Raw genomic sequence first — 18,998 nt, 5'->3', positions numbered from 1 at the left:
TAATTCCATGCTTACTGTACAAAGATGTTTCAGACTGATGTACCACACTGATCCTCTGAATGGATGGAACATTTGCAAATGATATCAACAGTTTGTAGATGCAGTATGTGTACATAGAGGAAGAGTCCTGGCTGCCCTCATATTTCTGATAAAAATGTCACATGAATTCAAACTGCTTTCCAATGTAATCCTACAAAATCAACTTATCAAGCCATTTGAGAGTTACAGCTGTCTGCAAAAACAATTTGGTGTGTTTTGAGATGTAGGTTGGTAATGAAACCATACAAGTCACAGCTATTATAGACAGTGTGTCATGATGACAAATGCAAGGATGGGGTATGTTCTTATAAGCTTCAGTATGCTACTTGTAATATTAGTATCTGTTTCGATAGCTTAAATAAAATTACATTTGACAATCTAACCATGCATCAATTCTTTCTGGGAGGTTAGTGGCTAACCTCACAGAAAGAATTGATACCCAACTAAAAATCGCGTTTCTTATGTATTACAGTAAAAGTCAACAAAATGAAGCAGACTCACACACACTGACAACATCAAAAGAAATGGCTTAACACACATAAAAAAAAAAAACGCACTTGAAAATGGGAATTATTTCTCGAAACGCGTCGTGCGAATAGTAAAATAAAGAAAAATCGTAACTGGTAGCAGAAGATTCACTAATTGCTTATTATAAAATATTACTATTGTGCAGTGGTATGTAATAATTTATGTGTGCAGCTAAGATGAAATGTCGAAAATGTTAAAGGACTTTATTCAAAGAAACAGCCAGCAAGATATAAAATTGAAATGTGCAGAGCCTATTGTTAGCAATACTGACTAAGGTAATTAAACTGGTTATTGTGCTCTCAAATGCTGTAGTGTCTGCTTATTACTTAAAGTATTTCTATGCTATCCATCTCATATTAATAGCAACACAAATAACGGGGTTTTCATACAGCTACCCGGAGCCGACTGCATGTCGGCAAACATCGTAATTAAGGCAGAAGGCGCATTGCTATTTACTTTGTTTGTGATTTAAATCCAGTATCTTTTAATGTGTGGTGTAGTATAGCAAAGAAAATTTCCAGCTCTGTTTGGTCCCTTAGGTTTCTCTGTTCGTAGTTGCTATGTCTCATATCCGGTCGTGATCAAACATGATCACGACACAAATAAATTAAGTGGCAATGCGAACCGTGTTCTTAATCTTGAGAACGCTGCGCCTTCTGCAAACGATTTCAGGTGAAATATAAACTACCACTTACAGTACCGGTACTTAAGTTTTTTGAAAAGTCTTTGCTCTTCCCGCCAAGAAGTGGTGCAAAACTCACAACAGATTGCTGAATCTTCACAAGAGAATAATAATTTGATCAAAATATAAATATCTTTTCTTTTAAAAAAAGAAATACACCACACTTGGCGCCCGAACAGGGACGTGGCTTAAATCACGAAAATCAGTCCTCTTGTGTTTGCTGCTAATATAGATGTAGCTGTATCTAACAATACATTTATATTTCATGTGCACGCTACGCGCTTAAAAAATTGTGGACGAAAATTTCAAAGAGGAAAGACGAGCCAACGGCGGAAAACGGAGAAATTTTATATCCAGTTGCCGATTTTCAAGACACCAAACGTAAGTTACGAAAAAATTTCATATGCAGTTGTGACGCTTCAGTAGTACAGTTGTCTTTCTAGCTACATTACCATTCTTCCTTTTATTTCCATCTGCACATTTTAAAAAATCAGCTTAAAATTATTTTTTTAAAGTCAAAATTTAGTAGGATTTGCAACGTAGTGTCTAGATCCATTCGTTGCGTCTTGGTTTCAGTGTCATGTTAAATGTAAAATGCTAGCGATGTGTGCTAATTCAGTTGTTCAGTGTGCCCGTCGTCCATCTTGTCTTCTCCGCTTCAGTTCACAGTCGTTTGTTAATGCAACTCCCATACTTGGCAGACAGCACGTGACCTGACGTCACGAACCGCGTAGCAGACCACGTATAGCTGACGTAATACTGTTGACAAACAGACACCGCGAGATGGCGGAGGGTAAACAGAAATTAATCCCGACGGCAGGTGACAGTGACGATATGAACGGCACTCAATATTCGTTGCGCTCACGTGCAATTAGCATGCGAGTGGAGGCGGAGGCTAACACCGGTGATATGACTGACATAGACCAAACATTTCAAACGATTCCCGCAGGTAGCAACCCAACTGTAGTTACGAATGCAATGCTCCTTCAAATCGAAATTGGATGGCAAATAATGATAGGGAAAAGGAACGAAAAGCAAGAGAGAGAGCTGAACGAGAGGAGGAAAACAAAAAAGAACTAATGCGAGCTTTTACCGATTTAAATAAAAAATTTGAAGTGCTAAAAACTGAAATAACTACTGTCTTGAAAAATGTTCTGAATACCCAGTTGGGCGAGGTCAAGTCAGAAATAAGTGGGCAAATCGAAGCAGTAAAAACTGAGATCCGTAAACAGGTTGAGGCCGAGATCAAGCAGGTAACTAGTAAATTTGATGCAGCACTAGGAGCTGCCAAGGGTGAAATTAATGCCACGGTAGAAGCATACCATAAGGAAACTGTAGCATTAAAGGGTAATTGTGATACCATGTCGAAGGAGGTTGTCACTAACATGGGAAAGGAGATTGATGATTTCACGAAACAAGTAGAATCACCTGACATAGAGGAGCAGGTAAAACTTACGGTAAACGCTCACGCCGAAGTATTATCCGACCACTACACAAGTTGGATAAAAACCAAAGACCATCTCATACGAAAAAGGTAAAGAGAGAATTGAAGGAAGTAGTAAGGTTGGTTCAAATGGCTCTGAGCACTATGGGACTTAACATCTATGGTCATCAGTCCCCTAGAACTTAGAACTACCTAAGGACATCACACAACACCCAGCCATCACGAGGCAGAGATAATCCCTGACCCCGCCGGGAATCGAATCCGGGTACCCGGGCGTGGGAAGCGAGAACGCTACCGCACGACCACGAGATGCGGGCAAGTAGTAAGGGAAGTTACTTATGATCATTTGGCGGAACCAGGAAAATCGGGAGACACTGTGTTATCTGAGCTAGGACAGATAAGGCGAACTTTGGCACAAGACCTTTCCCAATGGAAGCACCTGGTCATTGAAGAGGTGCAGACACTAAAGAACAAAGTGGAAAGTCCCTCACATCCAATGGGTAGCGAATGGAATCACTCCCCATACCGAAATGACAATAGGCAAATTCATTACAGCACTCCAATTGATCACACGTCATACCACAGTCCGACAGACAGTGCATAACAACACTGAAGTGAACAGCCCACCAATACTCATAACCCAAATGCAGGAGAAAAGTGTATTGAAACACAAAACATTTCCAACCTTTCACCCGCAAAAGTGTGACATACAGCCGATCGTATTTTTGCGAAACTTCTTTGGGGTATTTCCGAACAGTTGGACAGACTAGCAAAGAATACAGTTTGTAACGGGTCATATAACAGGAGATGCCGCCTTATGGGGAATAGAAATGACAGACAAGTGCACGCCATATAATGAATTCGAGCGGATGTTTCTGAACAAATTTTGGAGTGATGGCGTTCAGCAGCGCTTAAGAAAAGAAGTGTTCAATGCCGAAATGTTAAATTCGAAACACGGCAGTCGCAGAAGATATTTCGAAAAATATTTAGCAAAAATTAAATTTTGGGACTCGCCGATTACAAATAAAGACGCGATCATGATTTTGAGAACTAAATTGCCCTTCTCTATAAGGGAGAAATTAGTTAATGTTTCCAAGGACGATACCGAAGCATTTCTTTTCATATTGGACTCATTGGATTTGATTCGCGAATACGTGGTAGCAAATGTTGGTAGCGCTCCGAATGAAGTGAGCAGGCGTTTCAGTGGAGGTTACGCGGTCAACAATGGCAATTTGAGAAGAGCGCGCGGTAGCGACGCTTACTACCAACAGTCCGGCGGCTACAAAAATCAACAGGTGTACGGAAATGGACAGTTTCGACCGAAAAATAATAATAAACAATCGTGCAATCCAATGGATAGTACACAACGGCCACAGTACGGAAACTCAACACACAATTATCCACAAAATCAGTAGGGAAACAAACCACTACAGCAAGGAAGTTATCAGACGCGTGAGTGGAGATCACATAAATGGCATGGGACAAGTGGAGGACGACATTTTGCTAATAATGACAACACAATACACTACATCGCCCAGAACACATTCCGACCTCTGACAAATACAAATTTTTCCGGTCATTCAAATGATTATGCAGGAAATCCAAAGCCGAAACGGCAAAGGACTACACAAATCTTTTATGCGCAAAGTGGATCGTACACGGGACAAGATCCTTGTCCACCACCCTTCGTGCCACAGTCACAACACCAACACGAAACGGAGGAGACGTTAAGGACGATACCGATAGGGAGAACCACCACAATCAGGAAAATTAGAAACAGCATTTTTTTTAGCCTCCATCAGAAGCTGACACCATCATCAGGCAGGCGTTGATTTCACTGACAACGTACGCAAACCTCCGTAAGAAAGCATTTGACAAAAAGGTAAATAAGGTTATTGAATATAGAGAAGGTGAGAGAATCTTACTAAGGACTCATTTTAAACCATCGAAGCTAAGAAAGAAAAATATTAAGTGGCAGCGCGTTTATGAAGGCCCATATGTTATTGTCAGGAAGCCGCACACAGAAAGTTACTTGCTAGCCGACCCCATGATTGGAAGGATTAAAGGTCTGTTCCAACATAGTGACTTAAGAAAATTTCACAAGAAATTTGCATCATCAGAGAACGAGATAAGTCGTCGACGTCGAATGATTACTCAAGAAAAATGACAAGCCAGCAGTTAATACGTCTGGTGGTCATCATACAGTGCTGACTGTATGAGGAAAGTTTGTACCGATCTGTTAATTGGCTCTGAGCACTACGCGACTTAACTTCCGAGGTCATCAGTCGCCTAGAACTTAGAACTAATTAAACTTAACTAACCCAAGGACATCACACACATCCATGCCCGAGGCAGGATTCGAACCTGCGACCGTTGCGGTCGCTCGGCTCCTGACTGTAGAGCCTAGAACCGCACGGCCACTCCGGCCGGCGATCTATTAATTGAATACAGGTAAAGGAAAATGTCAAAGAGAGAACTTAGTATTAGATTTAAGTTAGTATATAAGTATATGATGCTCGTGTGGTAATCACCCCCGAGATGTATAAATCAAAGAGGAAGGAGTTATCAATGCCCTTCTCTCAGGTCTTACAACGAAGAATTTTTTTTTTTAGAAACTAAAGACTCTCGGAGGACAAGTTGTAGTCCTGTGTAAAATAAAGGGTCATAACTTTTCGTGACTAGAATCAAAGAATAACAGAGGATATCGTAATGAGAGCGACACATTACCTAAAAAAAGGAGTAAATTATAATATACTAAAGAACATGTGTAAGATCTGATGGTTAGAAGAAGTAGTGTATGTGGAAAACTTCATTAGGAATAGAGTTTTAAAGTCTGTGGCAGAAAAGTTATGCTGAGAAATTCGAAGGTGTAGCAAGTAAAAGAAGGGATAGAGATAACGCTATATTATAAGTTCCATGGAAATATTATACTTAGAAAACGCCAGCCGCAAGACTAAATATAGCGATTAAGAACAGGAGTCCGCAACGTTGCCAGCCGCCAAGACTAAATATAGCGATTAAGAACAGGAGTCCGCAACTCTTTACAGAATGATGCCGCAAAAAAAAAAAAAAAAAAAAAAAAAAAAAAAATGGATGACAGCTTCTTGCAGAAGGCTACAGAGAATAATTGGTGAAACAAGCACATGCATAGAGGCATGTAAACGAATCAATTATATTTTCTAAGTGAATGACACGCAAAAAGCAATTCCACCAGCGTAAGCGCTCGCATATAAACGTTTCTTGTTTAGTGAGATAATTTTCATAATGTCCAGATTATTTAAATGCTGATTTTTGCGTTCCTTTATAAAATCTTATCCAAGATACCGACCCCTGATAATCTTTCAAACATCCTATTCCAAGGATCAGCTCGTAGAGATTTACTTGTACTGTCTGAGCGAAGCAACTCATAAACTCAAATGAAAAGCGTGTAGGTTCGCGAGATCAGTTAAATTTTGCCTATTGAAGCCAATTAGAGTCAAGCCACTTGTGTGGCATGCAAATGGGTTTGTTGTCTTTGAAACGCGGGCATATTTTTAAGCGAATAGTATTCCGCATGGAAAAGGAGGCAGTCTCTCTGTCTAGTGCCTGTCCTCAATTTAAATAACGCAATAAACACAAAGTAATGGACACATAAATGGAAAGAGTAATAAAAAGAGGCGTGTTCTCTAAGAGGAAGTCAATTAAAAAATGTAATAAGAATTTGACAGTAAAGAATAAATGAAACTGGTAGCTGAGTTAATAAGAGGAGATTGAAAAGTGGAAGACGTAAATTTTAACTGGTAAGCAAGAGAGAGCCATAAAGATAATGATCGACAGCAGATCTGTACCGGACGTGACCATTAGATTGAGAAATATGTATATATAAGCAAACTATGTAAATATTATTAGCCAAGGTATCTTGTTATCCTTCCGTGAAAGTGTTATTTTTGCAAAGAGAAAGTGAGATGAAGCACGACGTTTAGTTCACGAACGCCTATGAAAGTGAAAGTGAAAAATTTGTGCATCGAAAAGCGAGTCTGCGTCACGACTCTTTAAATCACACCTTGTGTGTATTAGTTTTATTTTTAACGTGTGCAACGTTCAGTGAATAAGTATCGTTCGCCATGCAGTCCTCGCAAGCCAGCAAAATAACTTCTTTTCACTTACCTGTGAGTCCTTACGGACTAGAGATGGGCAATGTAATGTTTCGATACGATGTTTCGAAACAGTGAAACAGTTTGTGTTTTGTAATCTAATAAACCTACACATTTTATAATCTTGAATGTCTACTGTATAAGTGTGTCCATATAAACACAAATGAAGTGCGAGAGCGCTAATCATGTCGCAGAAAGTGGGAAACTATCACTCAGGCATCTTGGCAGTTTCGTATTTCCTGCAGCAAAAGCGCTGCTTTCGTGTCGTGTGACTTTCATACTTTTCAATTGGCTGAGGACAGCCATAGCTGAAGACAGACGAACCACCACGAACGGAACTGGAGGTGGGAGCAAACTGCAGAAACAACGGATATGCTACTGGGATCCCCACATTCTGTTAGTATGGGCAATATACCCATCCTGCTATTTTCCATGCACACAAAGGGAATAATTGTGGATAATAGGCACAGTGACTATAGACTCACAAATAACGCCAAATAATTCGAATAAACAACAAAATATAACAGAAAAAATTTTTGTCTTACAAGGTGTTTCGAAGCGTTACTATACATTCACCATGCTTCCCAGCCCTTCCCGTTCGCCATTACACTACCAGTGATATGTGAAACAGATTGCTTGCAATTATACCTACATCAAATTTATGTATATGTATAATAACTGTCACTCTACGCCTTTTGTTATTCAAAATGTTGTAGGCTTACTTGCGTTTCTTAATATGATTCCTGTACATGAACAGAGAAGCGTATGTTATAAAAAAAGTGTAATTTAACTGAATGATTTTCACATATTTATTATTTTGAATGTGAATGGCATGCGTTGTTTTATTGTTTGCTTAGTGTTCATAAAGCAGATGTTACGCCACTTCGGAATAGGACAGTCAGCTAGAAACGAAGCTTTATTTTCGGATATCTTAAGATTCATGCTATTGCTTGTCAAAAAGATTTCGACACTCTTGAAAGTGTTTCATGAAGTGGTATGTGTTTCAGTACCAGTGCCGAGCCCGAATCTCGTCCGACACAGAGCGGAATGAAACATCACTGTTTCGATACAATTAGTCCGTTCCAAGCACAGGTGGATTGACACAGCCTTATTTTGAAACAACGATACAGTTTCTGTGTCTGGCTCGAGATCGAATCTGGTGCGGTTATCCGAGACAGGGGCGGAATGAAACACCACTGTTTCGAAACAGTGAACCACAACCGTTCCGAAACACTGAAACAGTTCCAAGTATCGATACACTGTATCCAAACATAGAAACAGTGGTCAAGTCTATTACGGATAGTTGACAAGTGGTACGTCGAGATGACTCCGTGCAGGCTTCGTCGGTGAAGCAACAGCAGCAATCCTCAACGTGCTTTAAACGCAGCACGTTATCGGCGGACAACACAACACACACCCCAATATAAGATTGCGCGCGCGATACTGGCCGGTGTTGGTCTGTCAACATTGGCGCGCAGCGGCGTATGACGAAATAATGGATATTTGGAACTTTAATGGTGGGGTCCGCGTGGCTCGCTCCGGCAATAGTTGAGACTTCATACGACTTTGAAGGACGTTGTTCTATATGCATAGCAAACACCATACTTCAGAGACTAAAATAGAACGATTTGTTTTAAGCAAAGAATAAAATGGTCATGACTAGAATAAATTCCGGTCACGGTCAGAAAGAGGTTGATATTTGCCCTAGCCGCTGTCATAAACAAGAGCAGAAATCAGTGCGAAATGAAAGAAAGAAGGAAACGATCCTTACCCATCCTGAACCCATTGTAATTAAACCGATAATTTTAAGTAATACTAATGCACAGTATTCTGTATTTATGTTCCATATTCCATGAGTTGACGGAGAATGGCAAATTCCATTCAGTGAAGTGATAGAAAAGGGACTCCCGTCGTGAGCGATTCTTGACAAACAATTCGACTGCAAAGTGTGATCCACGAACCAATGTGCAATGTGTGTAAAATAAGAAAGAATATTACCATGAAATAAACAGGAGCCTATCAAGCTTGTAGAGACATTGAAAATTTGGAAACCGTGTGAAAGAGTAATGAAAAGGTAATGTCAATTTCATAGTTTGTAAGCATTTTAGGATTATATAGGGACTTCTATGTGTATGTATTTTTTTTTTTTTTTTTTTTTTTTTGCAACAATGCCTGTCATCTCCACTTAATGTACATAGCTCTTTATTGTGAATAGTAATACTTTGCATGTTGTTGTAGATGTTAAGAAAGACTGTGACCAAAACACAGATGCAGATGAACTGCACAAAGACAATTTTTACTGATGATCTTAACGATGAATGTTTTCTGTAGTATGGTAACTTTATGTAACGTCAAGTGTATAGTACTATATGAGTACTGAATTTCAGCAATAGACATGTATTAAAAGCCACTAATATTACGAGTGACATGAGGAGAGAAGTAATACCTCCGGTATTCTTCCCCTCCTCATGGGAGGCAGTGTAATATTAGTATCTGTTTCGATAGCTTAAATAAACTTACATTCGATTAGACTTGGCCGCTGTTTCTATGTTTCGGTACAGTGTATCGATACGTGGAACTGTTTCAATGTTTCGGAACGACTCTGTTTCACGATTTCGTAACAGTGGTGTTTATTCCGCTCTGTGTCGGATAACGGGACCAGATTCGATCTCGAATCAGCCACAGAAACAATATCGTTGTTCCAAAATAACGCTCTTTCAGTCCACTTGTGCTTGGAACGGACTAACTGTATCGAAACAGTGATACTTCATTTCGCTTTGTCTCGGACGAGATTCGGGCACTTCACAGATACGGAAATACGTTTAATATACTACTTCATTAAACTCTTTCAAGAGTGTCGAAATCTTTTTGACACACAACAGCATGAAGCTTAAGATTTCCGAAAATAAAGCTTCGTTTCTAATTGACTGCTCTATTCCGAAATGGCGTAATATATGCTTTATAAACACTAATAAACAAAATAAAGCACACTATTAGCATTGAAAGTAATAAAAATGTGAAAAACGTTCAGTTAAATTACACATCTCCTATAACATATGCTTCTCTGTTCATGTACAGTAATCATATTAAAAAACGCAAGTAAACATACAACATTTTGAATCAAAAAAGTTTTTAGACATATACGTAAATTGGATGTACTTCCAAGCAATGTGATTGACGGATCATAGATGATGTAATGGTGAACGGGAAGCATGGTGGGGATTTATAGAAATGATTCGAAACACCTTGAGGGACAAAAATTTTTTTCTCTTGTATTTTGTTATTTATTCGAATTATGTGGCTTTATTTGTGAGTCTGTAGTCAATGTGCCTATTCTCCACAATGATTTCTTTTGTGTGCATGGATATTAGCAGTCCGGGTATATATTATCCATACTAACGAAATGTGGGAATCCCAGTAGCGTATCCATTGTTTCTGCAGTTTGTTCCCGCCTCCAATACCGTTCGTGTTGGTTCTTCTGTCTTCAGCTATGGCATTACGAAGCCCGGTGTGGCATTATTTTATGAAGATAAATCCTGAGAAAATTAAATGTAACTTGTGCTCGGCAGTGTTGTCGTTTAAAAGTAGTTCAACTTATTGCTTAAAGAGACACTTGCGACGTAAGCATCCAACAGTTAATTTAAGTGAAACTCGTTTGAAAATGAATCTGGGCAGTGACGAAGCCAATTCAGTTCCCACAGCAACTGTTCAGGAATCTGCTATTTCAGTGCCTGTGCGTCAAGATGAACAATCTGTGCACGAAATTACCCAGCACTTCCACCAGTTCAGTTCTGGGTAGTTGTGGGAGACAAACAAAGATTACTAGATTTGCATCAAGACCAGTGGCTTCATCCAAACGAGCCAAAATAGAAGAACAGATTTTAAGACTTGTTGTTAAAGGATACCTTCCATTTAATGTAGATGAGAGTGTAGAGTTTAGAAAAATGACTTTTTTATTAAATGAAAACTATGTACCTCCCAGTAGAAAACCCGTCTCCAACAGTTTACTGTCTCATGTGTTCGATAACACACTAATGCGAGTAAGATCTGCAGTGCAAGCTGCATCCTACAGCTGCATGACAACTGATGGATGTACATCTGTGAAAAATGAGAATTATATTGCAGTTACTGCTCACTTCATTGTTGAAAACTGCAATCTGAAGTCATATTTGTTATCTAGCTTTAAATTCCATGACAAGTATACAGCAGAAAACATTTCCAGTGAATTACAAAATGAGACTTCAACTTGGGGTATTACCAATAAAATTGTAGCTTGCACTACAGATAGTGCACCTAATATGGTGAAGGCAGTGATGATGTGCAAATGGTGGCATGTACCTTGTTTTGCACATACACCGAATTTAATTGTGCAAGCAAGCCTTGAACCAATTACAGACACAAGGGCAAAAGTGAAGTCAATAGTGGAATTTTTCAAAAGAAGTCCTCAAGCACTTGAGAAATTACACAATATTCAGAAGCTTCCCTATTTTAACACAGAAACAAGATTGCCCTAGGAGATGGAATTCTACGCGTGAAATGTTTGACAGGCTTTTGAAAATCAAAGAGCCTTTGCAAAGCACCCTCGCAATCCTCAGTGTGGATTCACAAACAAAACTGTCCAATGAAGACTGGTCACTTATTGAAAAGTTTTGTTAAATACTATCTTGTTTTGAACAAGTCGCAACAGAAATTAAAAGTGAAAGAAATGTAACGTTGTCAAAATTTGTCTTATTATGCAAACGTTTACAAAGTCACTGTCTGAGACCGAAAAACTCAGATCACAGGAATTAAACCACTAATACAGTAACTGCTAAACTAGAGGACGGAATCTGTACCCGACTCGTTCAAAAGTTTGCAGGTAAAGCAGTTGCTTGTGAAGCAACATTATTGGATCCTCACTTCAGGGAGCATGGTTTTTCAAAAACTGGCCATCGATTAAAAGAAACAAAAGATGCCATAATTCACAAATGCTGTGCAATACGACAGAAACCCACTCGGTATTCTACAGAAAATCCACCACCAGCCAAACCAGTTGTGGTGAGCACATCCACCACTAGCAGTGGCAACATTTGGCAAGATTTTGACCAAGCTGTAGGTGGCTTGATCCGAAGTGTAGACAATCCACGTGCTGCAAGTATAGTCGAGATTGATAAATATGTGAAGATGCCACTGATACACAGATCACAAGATCCACTGCTGTGGTGCAAAGAAAATCGTGTGTTGTTTCCTACACTGTTTTAAATAATGAAACGACGTCTTTGTATTATGGCCACCTCTGTTCCATGTGAGCGTATATTTTCAAAGCAGGGGCAAACAATAACAGACAGACGATCCCGTCTTTCAAGCGAAAAAGTGTAAAAAATGATATTTCTAAACTACAACTTAGAATAGGTACAGCAGATCTACTCCGAAATGAAACAATAAAATTTCAGTTGATTTTGTTCTTCTCTGGACAGAGTACACTGAATTTATATTTGATAGTATTTTGTTCAGTCCACTAAATAGTGCATGTAGCTACCTTGCAACAACATTTTTCTCAAATTTGTTGCACACAGAAGACACGTTTTTGCTCACCATTCAGTGAGTTTAATTGTTTTTGAGTATGTTATTTATTGATTTATGTGTTCGAGAATAATCATCTGATTTGTGTATGTATATGTTTGTGTGTTTATTTTTGTAAATATGCTGTGTTTGGTTATTACACTATAGGCATCTTGATACTTGTGTATGATAAATAATTATCAGGCAAATCAATAATGGTACATCGATACTTTTGTTTTTGGCGCTCAGATACTGGGATAAAAATTGCATTTCAACAGCAACGTAACTTAATCTCTGATTTCCTGGGGAAGTTTATAATAAAATGGTAATACATCTGCTTGCTGCGAGTACTTGAGGGAACTCGATGTACCTGTAACTCAATCAAATTTCTTTAGCAAGAACTATGGTGTAGAGGCAGGTCTGCCATGATATAGGTATCACAAAGGCATTACACTGTATGAATTGATTTAAATTTTAGTCTGGATTTTATACTTCAAAGAAACATACCTATCTCTGCATTTCAGTTACTTTGAAATGTTTTCCAATTCCATCAAGTGTACTTACTATGAGATGTATCCAGCTAACTTGTGAATGTTTGATGAGAAACTGCCATACTTGACCACTGTGCTATATCCTCCAGTCTGTTACGGTAATTTTTTGACCTGTGTGCATTAGTCACTTTGCATCCTGCTCTGTGTGACAAACAATGGAAAATTTAACTGTGAGTAGTAAAAGTGTGAGTGGCCACTCATAAATGTTAATTCAGTGTCTCGCTTCCCAGAATGTTATCTCAATAAATTATATCTCACGATAAGCCTTTTCAAGAGCACACGCAGATTGTCACTCATAAAACCTATCAAAATTGTGCACTAGAATACAGGAAAACGAGTTTGGCAAAATCTGTTATGTGAAACATATTTAGTCTGAACTCCGCCAATTGGAAAGTATGAAAGTCCAATGACACGAAAGCAGCGCATTTGCTACAGGAAATATGGAACTGCAAAGACGCTTAAGTGAAAGTTTCATACTTTCTGCGATACGATTGGCGGTCTCGAACCTTATTTGTGTTTTTTTGCCAATATTTATATAGTAGACACTCAAGATGATATAATGTGAAGGGCCATACTATTACAAAACACAAACTGTTTCAGAGGGTCCCATCTCCTTAAATTCCCACCTTTTTGCAGTTTCTTCAGTTTTAATCTACAGTTCATAACCAATAGATTGTGGTCAGAGTCCACATCCGCCCCTGGAAATGTCTTACAATTTAAAACCTGGTCCCTAAATCTTTGTCTTACCATTATATAATCTATCTGATACCTTCTAGTATCTCCAGGATTCTTCCGTGTATACGGTCCCTAGGCCAATTACATCTAAAACACTTGATTCTACGTTTCTACCACCAACAGACCCCGAGGTATGAGCCCCAGAAAAATACCGTTTCCATTCGCGGCGTTTTGGAACAACAATTCGTGCATACACTTCTTATACTAGCATAATTTTTACTTTTTTTCATGTGAACATGACATGTTTGTACAAGCCGCCAGTACTACAGGGTTATCACCCATGTGTGTAGTAGTGGAATACTTAGCCAATAACAGTTTCAAAAGAATCATTCTACTGATTCCGCTATTTATACATTTATAAAGCACATAATAAAATCTTTAAATTATAAAATATCACCAACTGGCATCTTCTGTGATTTATCGAAGAAATTTTATTGTGTCACTAAGCTATTCATGTAATACAAATAGCGATGCCACATCGTCTGCGTGTGGAGAACTTACGATACGAGATCAGTCAGCCACAAGTATTCTCACCTTATTTGAATCAGAAGGTGTAATTAGTCCAAGAACGTTTCTCATGGAGGAAAACAGCGGTCTGGCTAAAATACGTTAAAAACAGCCTTGATCACAGTAAAATATTTGTTTATTATAGTTACCAAACTGTTCGAAATCGGTACCTGTTGCCAATTAACATTTATTGTGGTCAAGACTGCTTTTAATCCATGTTAAAAAGCCAGTCTTATCTTCAGATGATGGAACCATTGTTATGAAGAAAAGCAAGGAGTTCTCTTGTTTTCTCAGTGACTATAATATTGCTGTCATCAGCGAAGAGAATTTTTTCACCATGGGTAACACCACTAGGAAAGTCACTGATGTATATCAGGAATAGTATTGGTCTTAATATGCTACCTTGCGGAACCCCTACATTAATGTATTTTGGTTTTGATAAGTGTTTTACTACATGTTTAGATCTATTTGAAGTATGTGTTATATCTACTCTTTGTTCTAATGGCTCTGAGCACTGTGCGACTTAACTTCTGAGGTCATCAGTCGCCTAGAACTTAGAATTAATTAAACCTAACTAACCTAAGGACATCACACATATCCATGCTCGAGGCAGGATTCGAACCTGCGACCGTAGCGGTCACGCAGTTCCAGACTGAAGCGCCTGTAACCGCATGGCCACACTAGCCAGCTATACTCTTTGTACCCTATCTGCTAGGCATGATCGAAACCAGTCATTAGCTACTCCTCTTATTCCTAACGCTTCTAATTTATTTAATAGAATCTTGTGGTCCACTATATCAAAGACCTTAGAATGATCCAAAAATATGCCCGTGACATACTCATATTTGTCAAGAGCATCAAGTGCAACCCTTGTGAATTCTACTATGGCTGACTCTGTACTTTTGCCACTTTGGAAACCAATCTATGATTTGCTTAAAAATTTGCATTTATTCAAGTAATTCATTAATCTGTTTTTCATAATTCCATCTATTATTTCTGAGAATGGTGACAGCAGGGAAAATGGGCCAGTAATTTTCTATGTCTTCTGCATTACCTTTCTTAAGCAAAGGTACAGCTCTTGCCTGTTTTAACTGCTCTGGAACTGTCCCTGATGTGAAGTATTCATTTATTATACTTGTCAGTGGGCCTTGTATAATCTCCATTCATTGTTTTAGTACACACATTGGTACTTTGTCAAAGCCTACTAACTTTTTGTTTTTTAGTTTTGAACAGTTTTATTTACTTCATTCTCTGTGGTTGGAAGTAACATCACTGCATTTAGTACAACATTATTTACAGGTGTTATATTATTTGCTTTGGGATATTTTTGCTGTAACCTCTCAGCAACACTTGAAAAATACATAGTTTGCTAAATGTTGTGGATCATTTATTACCTTATCCCCCTCCCTTAGCAGTATGTTATTCTGCCTCTCACTTGTCCTTTTTTATAAAATTCCACATTGCTTTGCATTTATTCTCTGCATTATACATTTTTTTCATCATTAAATGACATATTTGCAGCAATCAGCACCTTTCTATAGATCTTTTTCTATCTATGATAGTAATTTAAGAATTCCAGATCATTACAATTCTTTTTCATGGAGCTGAGGTATTAAAGTGTTTGGGAGGACTTCTTAATACCTGCTGTTATCCATCTGTTTTTGTGAGGTGTTGACACAGACATGTATACTTTTGGAAATGTCTTTTCAAAGTTCTATTTAAATAATGTGGCGAATTTAGAGAATTTCATATTTACATTAGTTTCCTTATACACTTAATCCCAGCTTTGTTTTGCTAGTTCCTTTGAAAAATCTTGTATTTTTATTTCTAATGGATGGCGTTTGTAGGCTTGTAGTTTAGGTAATGATTCGATGCCTGATTTTACTGTTGATATTTGACAGAGATGGTCTGATTGTTCGAGATCTTGTACAGCTACATCACATTTTCTCTGTCCATATTTGTGGCCACATGGCCAATTACTGTTGCAGTCATTGTAGTAACCCTTGTTGCGCTATTGATACTATAGGGACATGCCAAAACTTTGAAGGATATTTATGAAGGTGCTGCTGGATTCATTTATGATATTGGTGTTGATGTTAATGTCCCCACTCAGAATTATGTTGAATTTTATACTTGAGACTTTATCTAGAACTTCAGTTAATTTATTGAAAAAGTGTCCACACTACCACTGGGAGATCTACAGACACATAACATGATTAATTTCTTGATGACATCAAGAATGTTAATTCAGTAGCTGATATGTCAAAGTATTTGTCTTCACTTGCTGTATTGAGGTCATGTCTTGACTTTAACTGTGTTCCTTTTCTCATATAAATACACAATCCTTCACCACTTGAAGCAGCTCTGCAGTATGAGTTTGCCTTTCATACGATGATAACACTGGATGCTGGATTTCTGTCTCCCTACACCAGTGCTCAGTAACACAAACAACTGTGTAGTTCAAAGATTGGAGCTCAACTTCTAACAGTTGTATTTTATTTTTTATTGATTGTATGTTTTGATGGAAGATTATTAAGTCTGTGAAATGCCCCATGTTACTCTTTCCAGTTGTTTGTTTCTCTTTGTGACATCTGGTATGTGTGATATGTGGAGTGATAAAATACGTCTTGTGAGTGATTGTTTCAGTATTTTTTAAAGTGCTGGAGATATTCTTTAGGGAGGGGACCTGTTGTCTGGATTTATCCTAAAAAAAGAATTACTTGTTCTACCCATGACAACAGGTATTTTACCATGTGAGGCCTGAGATCCACCCGCTACACTTTCATGACTCAGCTGTACCAATCTTCCCTTCACAGTCCTGTTTACGTGTAGGCCATGCCTAATGAAACCCCATCTGCTGATAGTCCCGACAGGCACCAGAGAAACATGAGCAAAGTTGACTGCCCTCAGAGCCAACCCTAACCCCACATTGATTTGCCTCACAGCTCCATCAAGGTGTGGCCAATCATGACAGTGGAACAGCTCGACAAAGTGTACTTTGGTGCCACGAGTCATGGAAGCTATCTTGTCCAGGTCACCATCTATGTCACATGCCCCATCCCTGTCCAAACTGTTTCCCACCCCACCCACTATCACTACATGGTCCTCCTTTCTAAAGTCCTTACATAAAGCCTGTAAGTCCTCTATCACATGACTTAGCCCTGCATTTGGCGCGAAGATACTGATGGCCTGGTACACTGCCCCTAAACTTTCCTGTAACTGAGGGCCTACACCTCGCCCATGGCTACTACCTAGCAGCAGCACTTTCTTCTTCCTATCACTTTGTACACTCCTAGGCTTCTTGGCCTCGGTTGAAGTGTGCTGCACATTTTCTGCTCCTTGTTCTACTTGAGACTCTTCTCCACTTAACTCTGGCAGTGGTAGATATCTGTTTTTGGTGTTGATTATAAAACTGTCAGATCGCGTTCTCTTTCTTCCTATCCTCCTACCAGCTGTCAGTTCACAACCACCCTCCTCCCCCCAACCTCCCTTGATCCTTATCAGTTCCATCCTTGCTTCCTCCAACTGTGCCTGAAGGGCACAGAGTTTCCTTTCCTGTTCCCCAATCAAAATGTTCCTACTGCATACTCTGCAGTTGCAGGAGAGAGCCTCTTCTGTTCTTCCAACATTATCCCCACTGCATAACCCCCCAGTTTCCTACAAGAATGGCAACAAATCCCTCTACTCACTACACTATAACAGCTTCCACATTTCTCACTCATGGCCAGTTTCGAAAGAATAATTAAGTTTAAAGAATGTTTTAAATTTGTCACGGGTGTGAAACTGGCTATATGTAAACAAAAAAGGGCACAAAGGTCTTATGTGCGGTTATTGTTTTTGTACTGATCTAGAGATACAATGAGAGAAGAATGAATTAATAATTACTTTGTTTTTAGAGGATGTACGTTATCAAGCGTATTTGCTCAGGTTTTTAAACGTTTATAACTAGGAAAATTTAGGCCTAGAACGCGTCTATATAACTGGTAAACAATACGAAATGTGTAAGTTAAATACGATTTAGAAACGTTTAATTACACTTTTATTGCGACAATAGAGACTGATGAAACTAGTAGCTGTCTTTTTTTAACGAATTTTGCACTATCAAGAAAACTTGAATAGAATTTTTTGTGTTTACGTCACGCAAAATTTCGGGTTATGTCGCCATTATCGGGACTTCAGATAACACGCAAGTTTTTTCAAGAACAAGCTCTGCTGGGACGCTAATGTTCAGTTGTGCTACAAGAACGGACACTACAGCAAGTATACGAAACAAAGAAAATTTGACATTATTTCCTCTTAAATAAGTTCTTTTGGCGGACGAATAAAATACCTGTGATCTTACTCGGTGGCCATGTTGAACTGCACTGATAATTCATGCCTATCTATTTGGTGCTGATCTGATTGTTAACATAACGTGTAGATGATAGTGATTTCTCATCTGGTTTCCAGATGTTTGCTGACAATGACGAAAACATACATCTTACAGATTATTGGCCATGAGGTTAGGTGGCCTTTTGCATGGACAAAAACTTCAGTAGTTTACAGGTTTTGAACCATCATCACTCAAAGCTAAAGAAAGTTGATGCAGAGATTAGCTGATGTATATATTTGCTGAGGTAGTGCTGTCATCAAGCCAAAAGTAGTTTGACCAACACGGTGGGCATGATGCTTTCGGGAGTGATGTACCCTTGCCTTCATCAAACCTGTAAACAGACTTACCCAACCAGTTTATCTTGGAATCTGAACCATGATGTAACTCAGCGTTTTCACTTTTACAAACGTTGCTAAACGTAAAAGAAATGATAAGTGAAAAAATAAAATAATCTGAGGATTGATAA

The 18,998-nt window shown here is 38.7% G+C and overlaps 1 protein-coding gene across 1 annotated transcript; it reads left to right on the top strand.

Moving 5' to 3' along the window:
* Positions 1-10,770: 10,770 nt before the first annotated feature.
* On the top strand, positions 10,771-11,340 carry LOC124545941. Its single transcript, XM_047124903.1, has one exon. The coding sequence runs from the start codon at positions 10,771-10,773 to the stop codon at positions 11,338-11,340; it is 570 nt and encodes a 189-aa protein (XP_046980859.1).
* The last annotated feature ends 7,658 nt before the right edge of the window (positions 11,341-18,998 follow it).

This window comes from Schistocerca americana, chromosome 8, assembly GCF_021461395.2.
Source record: "Schistocerca americana isolate TAMUIC-IGC-003095 chromosome 8, iqSchAmer2.1, whole genome shotgun sequence".
NCBI classification, from domain to species: domain Eukaryota; kingdom Metazoa; phylum Arthropoda; class Insecta; order Orthoptera; family Acrididae; genus Schistocerca; species Schistocerca americana.
Note: the sequence above shows the minus strand (reverse complement) of the source record. Positions and strands in the feature narration are given on the sequence as shown.

What these genes read in the sequence shown, in the direction of transcription:
- LOC124545941 (XM_047124903.1), top strand. Translation starts at nt 10,771, where the DNA reads ATGACTTTTTTATTAAATGAAAACTATGTACCTCCCAGTAGAAAACCC.